An 11,660-nucleotide genomic window follows, 5' to 3' on the forward strand; every position below is an offset into this window, starting at 1 on the left:
AGTTCTAATCAAGGTCCAGATTCGTTGAAAGACTTGGTCACATGAACTATGGAAAGGCGGATGCAACAAGGCCTAGCCACACTCGATTAAGATATAACCAAGAAGGAAGTTGTGAAACTCAAATAGAATCTCGAAACTTGAAGACATTGCTAAAAGTCGATGCCGTGCCGAATTCCAGAGGACCACTCGGCTGAGTGATCTGCTGGGAGATGGCGAGTTAGAGGCCATCACTCAGCTTACCCGAAACTCACCCGGTTAGGTAACAACATATTGAAGCTGAAAGCATCGCTCGATCAATAGTTTATGCCACAATTAACCATCCGGCCCGGCCGGGTACAACACTTTTTAAGTGTGATTTTATTCCTTTTTCAACAGATTTCAATGAGACTAAGCTAAAACTATAAATATTTTTTGGTGGTCTTTTGTATGGAGTTAAAAGGATCAAATTTACAAACCCTCGTATGTTTTCTCTCATTTAAAAAAGAATATATCTTTTCAATATCTTTTTTTAAGGTTGCTTATACAATTTTCAATTAATTACGTAAATACTAGTATATGTTATCTAGTAAACCGAGGTAGATTGTGGAGCTAGAATGTAACTAAATTTTAATGGTGAAAATTGCATTGAATTGTCTTCGTTATTTTGGAGGGGCTAGGTTTCGCTTCACTTTTATTCAATCTTTTAGATCTGTCTTTTTGTGGATTAGTTTAGATCAATTTTGTTTTTTGATAATACTCTGATTTACTACAATTAAAACACCACTAGTTGATTATTTAGTATTTATTTTAATATATTTCTGATTAAATATTGTAATATGACACAATATTCGTAATGTGAAAGATGATACTCCATATGTTTTTTTATATACATTTTGTCAGTTACTGAATAATTACTTACTAGGAGAACTATTTATGATAATAAAGTAGTATAAATGTATAATATCTTAACACGTACGGTTTAGGATTGGTCAAATCAATTTCTATAATTATGATATAAAGTAAATCTATATTTTCAAGATTATGGAAAATGTTTTGGATAAGTTCGGAATTATTAATTTTAGGGTTTGATTAGGTACCCAGTAGTTTTATATATATACAATAATTAGTCAATCGTATTTAGCCATACGCCGATTGTGGATCAAAAAAATGGATTTATATAAATTTTGTTAAATTGCCCCAATTTAAATAAATAGTTTTAATTGGCTTGTTTAAATAAATGAACTATTTCAGAAAAATGGGAAGATAGCAAATAGACGGGCTTACTCCAAAATAGCAAATAAAAATCCGGCCCAAAGACATGTCAGACCCAAAACCAACTTTTAAGTTGTTAGGCAAAAATTGTAAACCTGATTTCCAAACTAAAACTAAAGTAGAGGAGTACTTCTGTCCGCAATTAAATGTCATATTTAAGCCTGTTTATTCGGCTGGTTCCGATAGTTAACCGATTTTAAATTTTCATACATCCTAGAACTGAAATCTGAATCGATCGGTTCTGGTTTGGAACCGGCCGGTTAAGAACCAGTCGATTCTGGTTTCGAACCGGAACCGATGTTCAATTTTAATTCGAATTTATTAATAATTTTAAATAATTCAATAATAAAAAAATAATAATCCTACATATAGAAATATAACAAATCATACCTAAAAATTCAAATAAATACACAAAAAATACAAACTTAACAATACAATATGGATAAGAGTGATGCCAAGTGTAATAGGACTAGTTTATGCTAGCAATATTTTAATACTACAAAAATAAGAGTTCTAAACTTTAGCAATTTTTTTAAGAAATGAGTTTTAAAATTGAATTTCATTTTCCCTTTTTTGGCTAAACAAATATTCATTGGAATTTCCAATGCTAATTGATCTTGTTGTGACTTTTTGGTTAATAACGGAATAGTTAATAATTTATTCACAAATAGGTTAAAATCATATGTTAAATGAATTGTTACATAAATTTGTTATAAAGTTAAATTTCTATCATATGAAACGATATTGTATTTGTATAAGTTCTTTTGGAAATTAAAAATAAACTTACGATGTCCTACTCATTGTAGTTAGTTCATAAAAAATGGATTAGGGAAATAATTCTATATTCAAAGTATCACGGTTTAAACATTTTAAAATACTTCAGAAAACAGAGCTCGCAAATCTAACGTTTAAATCTAAAAATCACTTAATGTTTCAATTATTTTACTTTAATTCAAAATTAATTCAATTAAATTAGATTTATTAGTATATTAAATTATAAAAAATAAAATTGAATTATAATCCGGTTCCGGTTCGGAACCGGAACCGGTTTTAGATAAAAAGTTGGAACCGGTACCGAAATCGGAACTGGATTTTTCAGTCTCGGTCCTCAATTAACCGGCCGGTTCCGGTTAACCGAGAACCGGAGAACCGTTTAAGCACCCCTAGTCACATTTTTCCTTTTTCATCTTTTCGTTAATAAATATCTCATTTTACTTTTACTATATTTGCTAGGTGGACCCTATATTCCACTAATTCATTACACTTATATTTTATTATAAAATCAATATATAAAAGTAGTCTCACATTTTACTAACTTTTTTATCCATTTTAGTATGTAAAATCAAACAGTTTCTTAAAACTCGTGCCAGTCAAATATGAGACATTTAATTATGGACGACTAGAGTATTAAAATTATGTATGAGTTGGTCAAATGTTAGAGAGCTAAATTTAAAGACTGCATTATGAATTATTCGTAACTAACACCTTTGACTTTAGATATTACTTTTCCAAATGCTTGCTGTTACATGTATTTCTTCGATAGAGTGATACATTTAAAAAAATATATTATTCTCTGTATTATTCTTTATATATTTAGATGTCGTTTAATTGACACGATTGATTATTATATTACTCCATCTAGAATTAAATTCAAATAAAAGGATTATACCTAAGAAACAGATATTGGCAAAATGAAAAGTGAAAATTCGGCGTTGCTAGTGTCTTTTTATATTTCCTATTTTTCATTTTATTATTTCTCCAACTTTAGTACTATCTCTATTAACAAAGTATTTAACAAAAGAACGTCTCTATTAACAAGAGTGCATTTTAACATAAAACAATTAAGGTTCTCAAGCAGAAATTCAGAGAGCTTTAATGCTGCGTGATGTCGTCCCATACCCAATCATTTCACCTCCCTCATCCTGTTTCTGGTGGATTTTCGAAGAAAACCACATTCATTGCGAGCTAAGCTTCCTCCATATTCTGCTAGCTCCGAGACTAGTCAACAAGGACACCACTTTCTTCAAATTTAGGCGCTTAATTTCCCAGGTTCTGAATAAAAACAGTTACTTGTTTTAAGATTAAAGGAAAAGATTCAATTTTTCTCAGCTGAACAGAGCACAAGCCCGTTTTTTGCGTCTTGTTTTAAATCTTTCAGAATTTAATTCTTTCTTTTTTTAAAATATATTCTTTTGAAAAAAATCGCCCTTTAGTTCATTGCATGTGTCTTTAGCATTTTTTAAGGAAAATCTTAGCGTCAGTTCACAAGCACTTGTATATATTTATTTCTTTCAATTCCAAGAATATATTTGTTTATGTTATAGATCTCTGCAACACATGCATTGGCACATGCTTATGCTAAACAATTGACCCAAATTTTGCTCAATTTTTCCCTTTTATTTGTACTTACACTTCACTTTAGAGATGTGGCTTTTCCCTTTCCTCTAAGATTCATTTAGATTTTGTTAAAATTTGAGCTGAGCTGATTCTTGTCTGCAGCAAAGAAAGGTTCTTGGTGACAGTTGAAGAGATTATCTGATTTTATATTTGCATTAACGTTGGATTGATTTCTGGTAAGTACGATTTCAATTGAAAGTGATTTCATTTCTTGTCTGTATTAGGCTTCTTTTATATGTTATGATTATTAATATTAATGCTTGTGGGCCTGGTTGGATCTTTCTGTTAATTGTTTTTGCAAATATGTTTGTATGTTTGTCCAAAACAATCGTTTTAATCACTTTGCGCTTTATGTAGGAATCGCCTTAGACAATTCATTATTATGTCTAGATTATTATTTATTACACTTTACTTGGCTTGATCTGCTAAAAAAGTGGAAAGATAAGTGTTTGATGTCTCTTCTATAGTTCTTGCTTATGATGCCTTTTCTTTTTCTTTTATTTTTGGTCTTATGGTGTGACTGTAAACCCCAAGAAATTGGATTTTGTTATTAACTTATACTAGTGTTTGATCTAACAATGATGTTCTTTTTTTCAGTAACATGGTGATCAAATAAAAATGGACTATGTTATATGATATGTGTTGTGTTATTTGCAGTAAAACTCTTAGTGAATTCTGTGTAGATTCTCACTTTCATGTATGACTTCTTCTAGATTAAGATTAGTAGTACTATTCCTCTCAAGAAAAGGAAAGAAGGATAAGATTTTTAAATTAGTCCATTCCGTTTCAGCTACTGATTTGTAATGTGAATTAGTTCAAGTGTCTGACTAGCTTAGGTTGTTATTTCCATTACTGAAGTTCATTTCTGCATCTAATTTCACATATCAGTTCATTTCTATTTCAGGTTCCTGAAAACCATTTCTCTGCAGTAGTTCCTGATAGCTCGGTAAGCAGCACGATGACTGTTGGGAACCTAAAGCTCGGGGTAGATGTTGTGAGTGCTCATAACCTTTTGCCCAAAGACGGGCAGGGTTCTTCTAGTGCTTTCGTAGAACTTTGCTTTGATGGCCAGAGATACCGGTCCACAATCAAAGAGAAAGATCTTAGTCCCGTGTGGAATGAGACTTTCTACTTCAACATATCTGATCCTGCCATCCTCCACTCTCTGGTTCTTGATGCTTACGTCTATAACAATGTCAGAGGCATCCAGTCTAGAACCTTCCTTGGAAAGGTTACCATCAATGGGACTTCCTTTGTACCCTACCCTGATGCAGTTGTCTTGCATTACCCTCTGGAGAAGCGTGGTATTTTCTCACGTGTTAGGGGAGAGCTCGGGCTCAAAGTTTACATCACGGACGATCCATCAATAAAGTCATCCGTCCCTGTTTCCATGGCTGAGGAATCCCATTTGTTGTCAGAATCAGGTCACAGACCGATATCAAGCTTGGGCCATCATCACGCGAAGCATGAGGCGGCAAGGCATACGTTCCACAGTATCCCAAAACACGTTGACACTGAAGAGCATACCTCTCTAACCGAAGAGCCTCATCACGTTACAAAGTACATGGGTGATGAGATGAAGGCTCCTGAACCAATACCTCCGAAGCTTGTACACATGCACTCGGTATCATCAACACAACCTGTTGATTTTGCTCTAAAGGAGACGAGCCCTTTCCTTGGCGGGGGAAGGGTTGTCGGGGGAAGGGTTATCCGAACTGACAGGGCAGCCGTAGGCACCTATGATCTTGTTGAGAAAATGCATTTTCTGTTTGTAAGAGTTGTGAAGGCACGTGAGCTTCCTGCCATGGACGTCACTGGAAGCCTAGATCCCTTCGTGGAGGTGAGGATCGGAAACTATAAAGGAATCACTAGGCACGTCGAGAAACAACAACATCCTCTTTGGAATGTAGTTTTTGCTTTCTCAAGGGAAAGGATGCAAGCATCTGTGCTAGAAGTTGTTGTTAAGGATAAAGATCTCTTAAAAGATGATTTTGTTGGTTTGGTTCGGTTTGACCTTAATGAAGTCCCATTGCGAGTTCCACCTGACAGTCCCTTGGCTCCAGAGTGGTACCGTCTTGAAGACAAGAAGGGCGAGAAGATAAAGGGTGAGCTGATGCTTGCAGTCTGGATCGGCACTCAAGCGGATGAGGCCTTCCCAGATGCATGGCACTCTGATGCAACTACACCCATTGACAGCTCAGCTGCTGCATCAGCTCTTATACGCTCCAAAGTCTATCACGCACCACGCTTGTGGTATGTTCGTGTTAATGTCGTTGAAGCCCAGGACTTAGTGCCAACGGAGAGGAACCGGTTCCCTGATGTCTATGTAAAGGCACACATAGGAAGCCAGGTCATGAGAACGAAACCAACTCAGGCTCGGAATTTCAACCCTGTGTGGAATGAAGATCTGTTTTTTGTAGCTGCTGAGCCTTTCGAAGACCATCTAGTTCTCACGGTCGAGGATAGAGTGGCTCCCGGAAAAGATGAGATCATCGGGAGGGTTATCATCCCGTTGAATATGGTCGAGAAGCGTGCTGATGATCGCATCATTCACTCTCGTTGGTTCAACTTAGAAAAGCCAGTTCTTGTGGATGTTGATCAGTTGAAGAAGGACAAGTTCTCAAGCAGGCTTCACCTACGCGTATGCTTAGATGGAGGCTACCACGTCCTAGATGAATCGACTCACTATAGCAGCGACCTCCGCCCCACGGCCAAACAGCTCTGGAAACCACCAATAGGTGTTCTAGAGCTTGGCATCTTGAACGCTGTTGGACTTCATCCGATGAAAACACGGGATGGGAAGGGCACATCAGACACGTACTGTGTGGCCAAATACGGCCACAAGTGGGTCCGGACTCGTACCATTGTGGACAACCTGTTTCCCAAGTACAACGAGCAATACACTTGGGAGGTCTTTGATCCAGCCACAGTCCTAACGGTTGGTGTTCTAGACAACAGCCAGCTAGGTGAAAAGGGCTCAAACGGCCACAAGGACCTAAAGATCGGGAAGGTCCGGATACGAGTCTCCACCCTCGAAACAGGAAGAGTTTACACACATTCTTATCCACTGCTGGTCCTACACCCTGCCGGTGTCAAGAAGATGGGGGAACTGCATCTGGCATTGCGTTTCACGTGCACGTCTTTCGCGAACATGCTCTACATCTATTCAAGGCCTCTCCTCCCTAAAATGCATTACATCCGGCCGTTCAGCGTGATCCAGCTGGACATGTTGAGGCACCAGGCTGTCAACATAGTGGCAACGAGGCTAGGCCGGGCTGAGCCACCCTTGAGAAGGGAAGTAGTGGAGTATATGTCCGATGTGGACTCACACTTGTGGAGCATGCGGAGGAGCAAGGCGAACTTCTTTCGCCTGATGTCCGTCTTCAATGGGCTATTCGCTGTCGGGAGATGGTCCGGAGATATATGCATGTGGAAGAACCCTGTGACAACTGTGCTTGTCCATGTGCTGTATCTCATGCTTGTTTCCTTCCCTGAGCTGATCCTACCAACTGTTTTCCTCTACATGTTTCTGATAGGGATATGGAACTTCAGATACCGGCCGAGGTATCCGCCCCACATGAACACGAAGCTCTCGCAAGCAGAGGCAGTGCACCCGGACGAGCTTGACGAGGAGTTTGACACGTTTCCCACGAGCCGCAACCCGGACTTGGTGAGGATGAGGTATGACCGGCTGCGGAGCGTGGCTGGACGGATCCAAACAGTTGTTGGGGACATTGCAACGCAGGGCGAACGCCTCCACTCGCTGCTGAGCTGGAGGGACCCTCGTGCCACGGCCATCTTTGTCACCTTCTGTCTCGTCTCAGCCGTGGTGCTGTATGTCACACCGTTCCAGCTTATCGCTGCTCTGGCGGGGATGTACATGATGAGGCACCCGAGGTTCCGGTACCGCCTCCCGTCACTGCCCGTCAACTTCTTCCGGCGTCTTCCAGCGAGGACGGATAGCATGTTGTAGTTCCTTTTGCATAATCATGAATTGTGTTGTTGTCTACTCCATTTACTACTCCTACTATATTTGTAAAACTAATTTTCGTGGTGCGAGGTTATTACATTAGCACCTTGAATTGTGAAATGTATTTGGTTAAATTAATCATTCGTATAATTGTCAATTGTCGGCGACCATAAAAAAACCCTAAACTTGGCTCAAACGACCAATACAATAAACAATGTAGTTAGATGAGTATGCATATGCCAGCCCGAATAGGATTTACTTTTGTTATTCAGCTACTTCGATATTTATGCAAGATTGTGCCTAATCTTTTAATTAGTTGAAGCTAATATGAAATCTTAAAATGAATCTTATTAGGAGCAGTATATATTTAGCTACATTCATTTGTGCACAATTATGTAATTAAGTGCCACGCAGAGCATCTTTTTATATTAAATGGTTAGGTGCATTTAGTTCCCCCGAAATGGATCTTATTAGGAGTAGTACTATATATTTAGCTACATTCTCATGCGAATTGATTATTTGTGCACAATTAAGTAATTAAATGCCACGCGGAGCATCTTATTATAATAAATGGTTAGGTGCATTTAGTTCCCCCAGCAAAGTACAAATACAATGTAAACATAAGTTGAAATCCAAGTAGTTGTAATATTATTAATATCTAGTCAATTGTTCGTGTTAATAGTCTACGACGTGCTTCCATCTATCCATCCACATTTCTAGTGAATCCCACTATTAAAGCACAGAAGAAAAAAAGAGTATGAGTGATTCCACCAACTAGGAGTATCAAAAATGGGTGTTTCTGTGTGTAGGAAGAAGAAGCAGAGAAAATCAGAAGCTAATGAGCTAGGTTTCTTTGAAAAGCTTATGGTGAAGGTGCCAACAGCCATTTTCATGCTAGCTTTCATCTACATTTGGTCTTCTTCCACCACCATCCTCTCCGGCGACATTGTCCACCTCTGCGTATCATCTCGGAAGCTCAACAATCTCTATTGCCTCTCCGCCGGCGCTCAGCCCAACTTTCCTCTCCTAAAAAACGACTCCTCTCCTCGGCCGGATATCAACATTCCAGTCCCTACAGGTAACAGTGCCGGATCGGATATCAACATTCCAGCCTCCACTGATAAGGATATCAGCATTCCAGTCTCTACTGATAACAGTGCCAGACCGGGAGAATTGAACAGCAAGAATATTACGAATAAGGTTCTTGCCTACACAGAAGTCGAGGAGCAGCTGAAGCTGCACCGGTCATGGAGTAGGAGTTCGAATCCGACAACATGCCAAGGAAGGGGGATTTACGTATACGACCTTCCATCCAAGTTCAACAAGGACTTGATAGGTCAGTGCAACAGCATGCTCACGCCGGGGGTCGACTTCTGCGGCTACCTGACCAACGGTGGGATAGGAAAGGGGGTCGAGAGCCTCGGCAGCGCGTGGTACAACACACACCAGTATGCGCTGGAGCTCATCTTCCACGCGCGTGTGCTTAACCATCCCTGCAGAGTGTATGATCCGACCAACGCGAAGCTCTTCTATGTGCCCTACTATGGCGGCCTCGACGTTTTGAGATGGCATTTCAAGAATGTTACCAACGCCGTAAAGGACTCGCTGGCGCTGGATTTAGTCCGGTGGCTCGAATCGCAGCCGTCGTGGTACAGGAACATGGGGAAGGATCATGTGTTCGTGCTGGGGAAAATCACGTGGGATTTCCGAAGACCAAAGAAATATACATGGGGGACGAAGCTGCTCGACTTGGACGAGATGCAGAATCCGATGAAGCTCCTGATCGAGCGGCATCCGTGGCACGCCAACGACGTCGGGATCCCCCACCCGACCTACTTCCACCCCCGCACCGACGACGACATCGTCTCGTGGCAGCTCAAGGCGATCAGATCCACCAGACATGCAGTCGTCGGATTCGCCGCCGCGGCGAGTATCCGCTCGATGCTGATCGAGCAGTGCGTGTCCGCTGGAGACGCACAATGCAGGTTCCTGAACTGTACGTCGGGGCGTTGCGACCGCCCTAACGCGGTCATCGGGCTGTTCACGGCGGCTGAGTTCTGCTTGCAGCCCACTGGAGACAGTCCCACGAGGAAATCGGTGTTTGATTCGCTCATCTCCGGTTGCATTCCTGTTCTGTTTGATCCGATGACGGCATACTATCAGTATCCGTGGCATCTACCGGAAGATTGGGGGAAGTATTCGGTGTTCATCGACAAGGAAGAGGTCAGGAATAAGAGTGTGAATGTGGTGGAGAGGCTGATGAAGATTCCGGCCAAGGAGAGAGAGAATATGAGGAGATATATCGTGTATGAGCTCTTGCCTGGATTGGTTTATGGCGATTTCGATTCCAAATTTGTCAAATTTCAAGATGCCTTTTCGATATCCGTAAATAGTCTTCTCGAAAGAGCTACCAGATTGAATGATTTGTAAAAATTCTGTTTATATAAATCATTTTTGTCTATTTTTTACCCATATTCACTTCACCATTGTAATTATCTTCAATCTTCGTTTACGAAACTGTAAATTTTAGTTTTAACAGCGGAACCAAATGGCTACCCAATCGAACCAACTTCAGTCGATTCATGATTTCACTTCTTCTCATAGTACTATTATTGGTGTTGCTCCTCTGCGCGATTTATAATTGCTCTGGACTTTTTTGTTTTTGTTGTTGTTGCAGTTGCTTCTTTAATTGTTTAGTTGAAGTTGATTAACTGTTTTGTTTATAGTAGATTGGTTTGGGGAATTGGTGGAATTCTTAGGTCACTTTTTCATTTAAGTGCTATATTTTCAAATTTTATTTTGGGGAAAAAGTTATTTTGGTGATGTATTATTGTATAAACTTGATGGTTTTAGGATGCTAAAGGCGATGATATCAATCTATATACATACAAGGGCAAGGTGCATCACAATGGTATGCTTTGCTTAGTGATCTAAGATTCATGTCTGGTTATGAAGTGAGAAACGGTTTTGTTGATTTTCTGAGTATGATGGGGTGTTTTACGTGTTATCTGCTTGATGCTCAGGATCGGAGATACTGGCATTTCCATGCAATCAGTTTGGCTCACAAGAGCCTGGTACTAATGAAGAAATTCAGGAATTTGTCTGCACTCGTTTCAAGGCTGAGTATCCCATGTTCGACAAGGTAAAGTTCATCAATGAACGTATCCATACATGTTCAAGAGTACGATTTGCAAGGACTGTGCAGATTATATGCATCCCTGCTCGGAGACTGTTGATAACATGATATTCGTTTGTACCACTCGACTAGTTCTTTCAGTGGGACTGAAATCATTCTTTTGTATCGATGAAGGTGGAAGTGAACTGTTGCAATGCTGCCTCGATATACAAGTTCTTTCAGTGGACTGAAATCATTCTTTTGTATCCTATGAGTTTTCATATGTGATTTTGTCTGAAAAAAGCTTCAACATTTTCAATATGTATATCATTTGTATTAATAAGTTTGTAAGATGTTTAACTTACTACATGTATCATGTTATATGAATAAGGTCAGAATTGTATGATGCTCTGCTTTTATCAAAGAAGGATTTCTTGGACTGCATGAATAAGTGTCGAGTAGATCTTATGAAAATTGATCATTTCGAATAGGATAATTCATATACTCCATTTGAATAAGTAAATAACAAAAATCGCAATTTTGGAAAAATTTGATTTATGTCGTGCTCGTGCTTAACATAATTTGAAGACAGAATGATAAGTTAACTTGTTGAATTGTTACATAATATTGTGGAGTATAGTTTGATTGAGGTGTAATTTTGGGATTAATCATAATATTTCATATCTCGACTTACTGTGTTTCAAAGAAAATGTTGCTAACAAGTAGATATAAATAGGACTTTTACCATAATTACAGATTTTTAACTGAAAATGTCAAGGTTGGGCACAACATGATTATCCCAAAAAATAACATTAATTAAACTATAATTCATTCAGAAAAATGTTTCTAACAAAGAAAACATGGATTTTGTACCAAAGTTCGAGACTTGTTGAATATAAAATTTCACGAATTTGAGTTTCTTTTAAG

At 39.1% G+C, this 11,660-nt stretch overlaps 2 protein-coding genes across 4 annotated transcripts; both read left to right on the forward strand.

Annotated features, from left to right (window-relative positions):
- The first annotated feature begins 3,107 nt into the window (after positions 1-3,107).
- On the forward strand, positions 3,108-7,756 carry LOC125213116 (multiple C2 domain and transmembrane region protein 7). 3 transcript variants are annotated; one of them, XM_048113483.2, is made up of 3 exons: positions 3,108-3,300; positions 3,751-3,824; positions 4,537-7,756. In XM_048113483.2, the coding sequence occupies exon 3, from the start codon at positions 4,607-4,609 to the stop codon at positions 7,619-7,621; it is 3,015 nt and encodes a 1,004-aa protein (XP_047969440.1). In that variant the 5' UTR covers positions 3,108-3,300; positions 3,751-3,824; positions 4,537-4,606; the 3' UTR covers positions 7,622-7,756. The 3 variants fall into 3 exon arrangements, with proteins under 3 accessions (XP_047969440.1, XP_088925398.1, XP_047969439.1); XM_089069272.1 differs by having other exon boundaries at positions 4,553-7,756; XM_048113482.2 differs by lacking the exon at positions 3,108-3,300 and having other exon boundaries at positions 3,438-3,824; positions 4,553-7,756.
- Positions 7,757-8,407: 651 nt separating this feature from the next.
- Positions 8,408-10,048, forward strand: LOC125210897 (xyloglucan-specific galacturonosyltransferase 1-like). The gene is made up of 2 exons (XM_089067033.1): positions 8,408-8,696; positions 8,790-10,048. The coding sequence occupies exons 1-2, from the start codon at positions 8,408-8,410 to the stop codon at positions 10,046-10,048; spliced, it is 1,548 nt and encodes a 515-aa protein (XP_088923159.1).
- The last annotated feature ends 1,612 nt before the right edge of the window (positions 10,049-11,660 follow it).

The sequence above is a fragment of the Salvia hispanica genome, chromosome 3 (genome assembly GCF_029641045.1).
Source record: "Salvia hispanica isolate PSC_SH4W2 chromosome 3, Shi_PSC_v1, whole genome shotgun sequence".
Lineage (NCBI taxonomy): Eukaryota > Viridiplantae > Streptophyta > Magnoliopsida > Lamiales > Lamiaceae > Salvia > Salvia hispanica.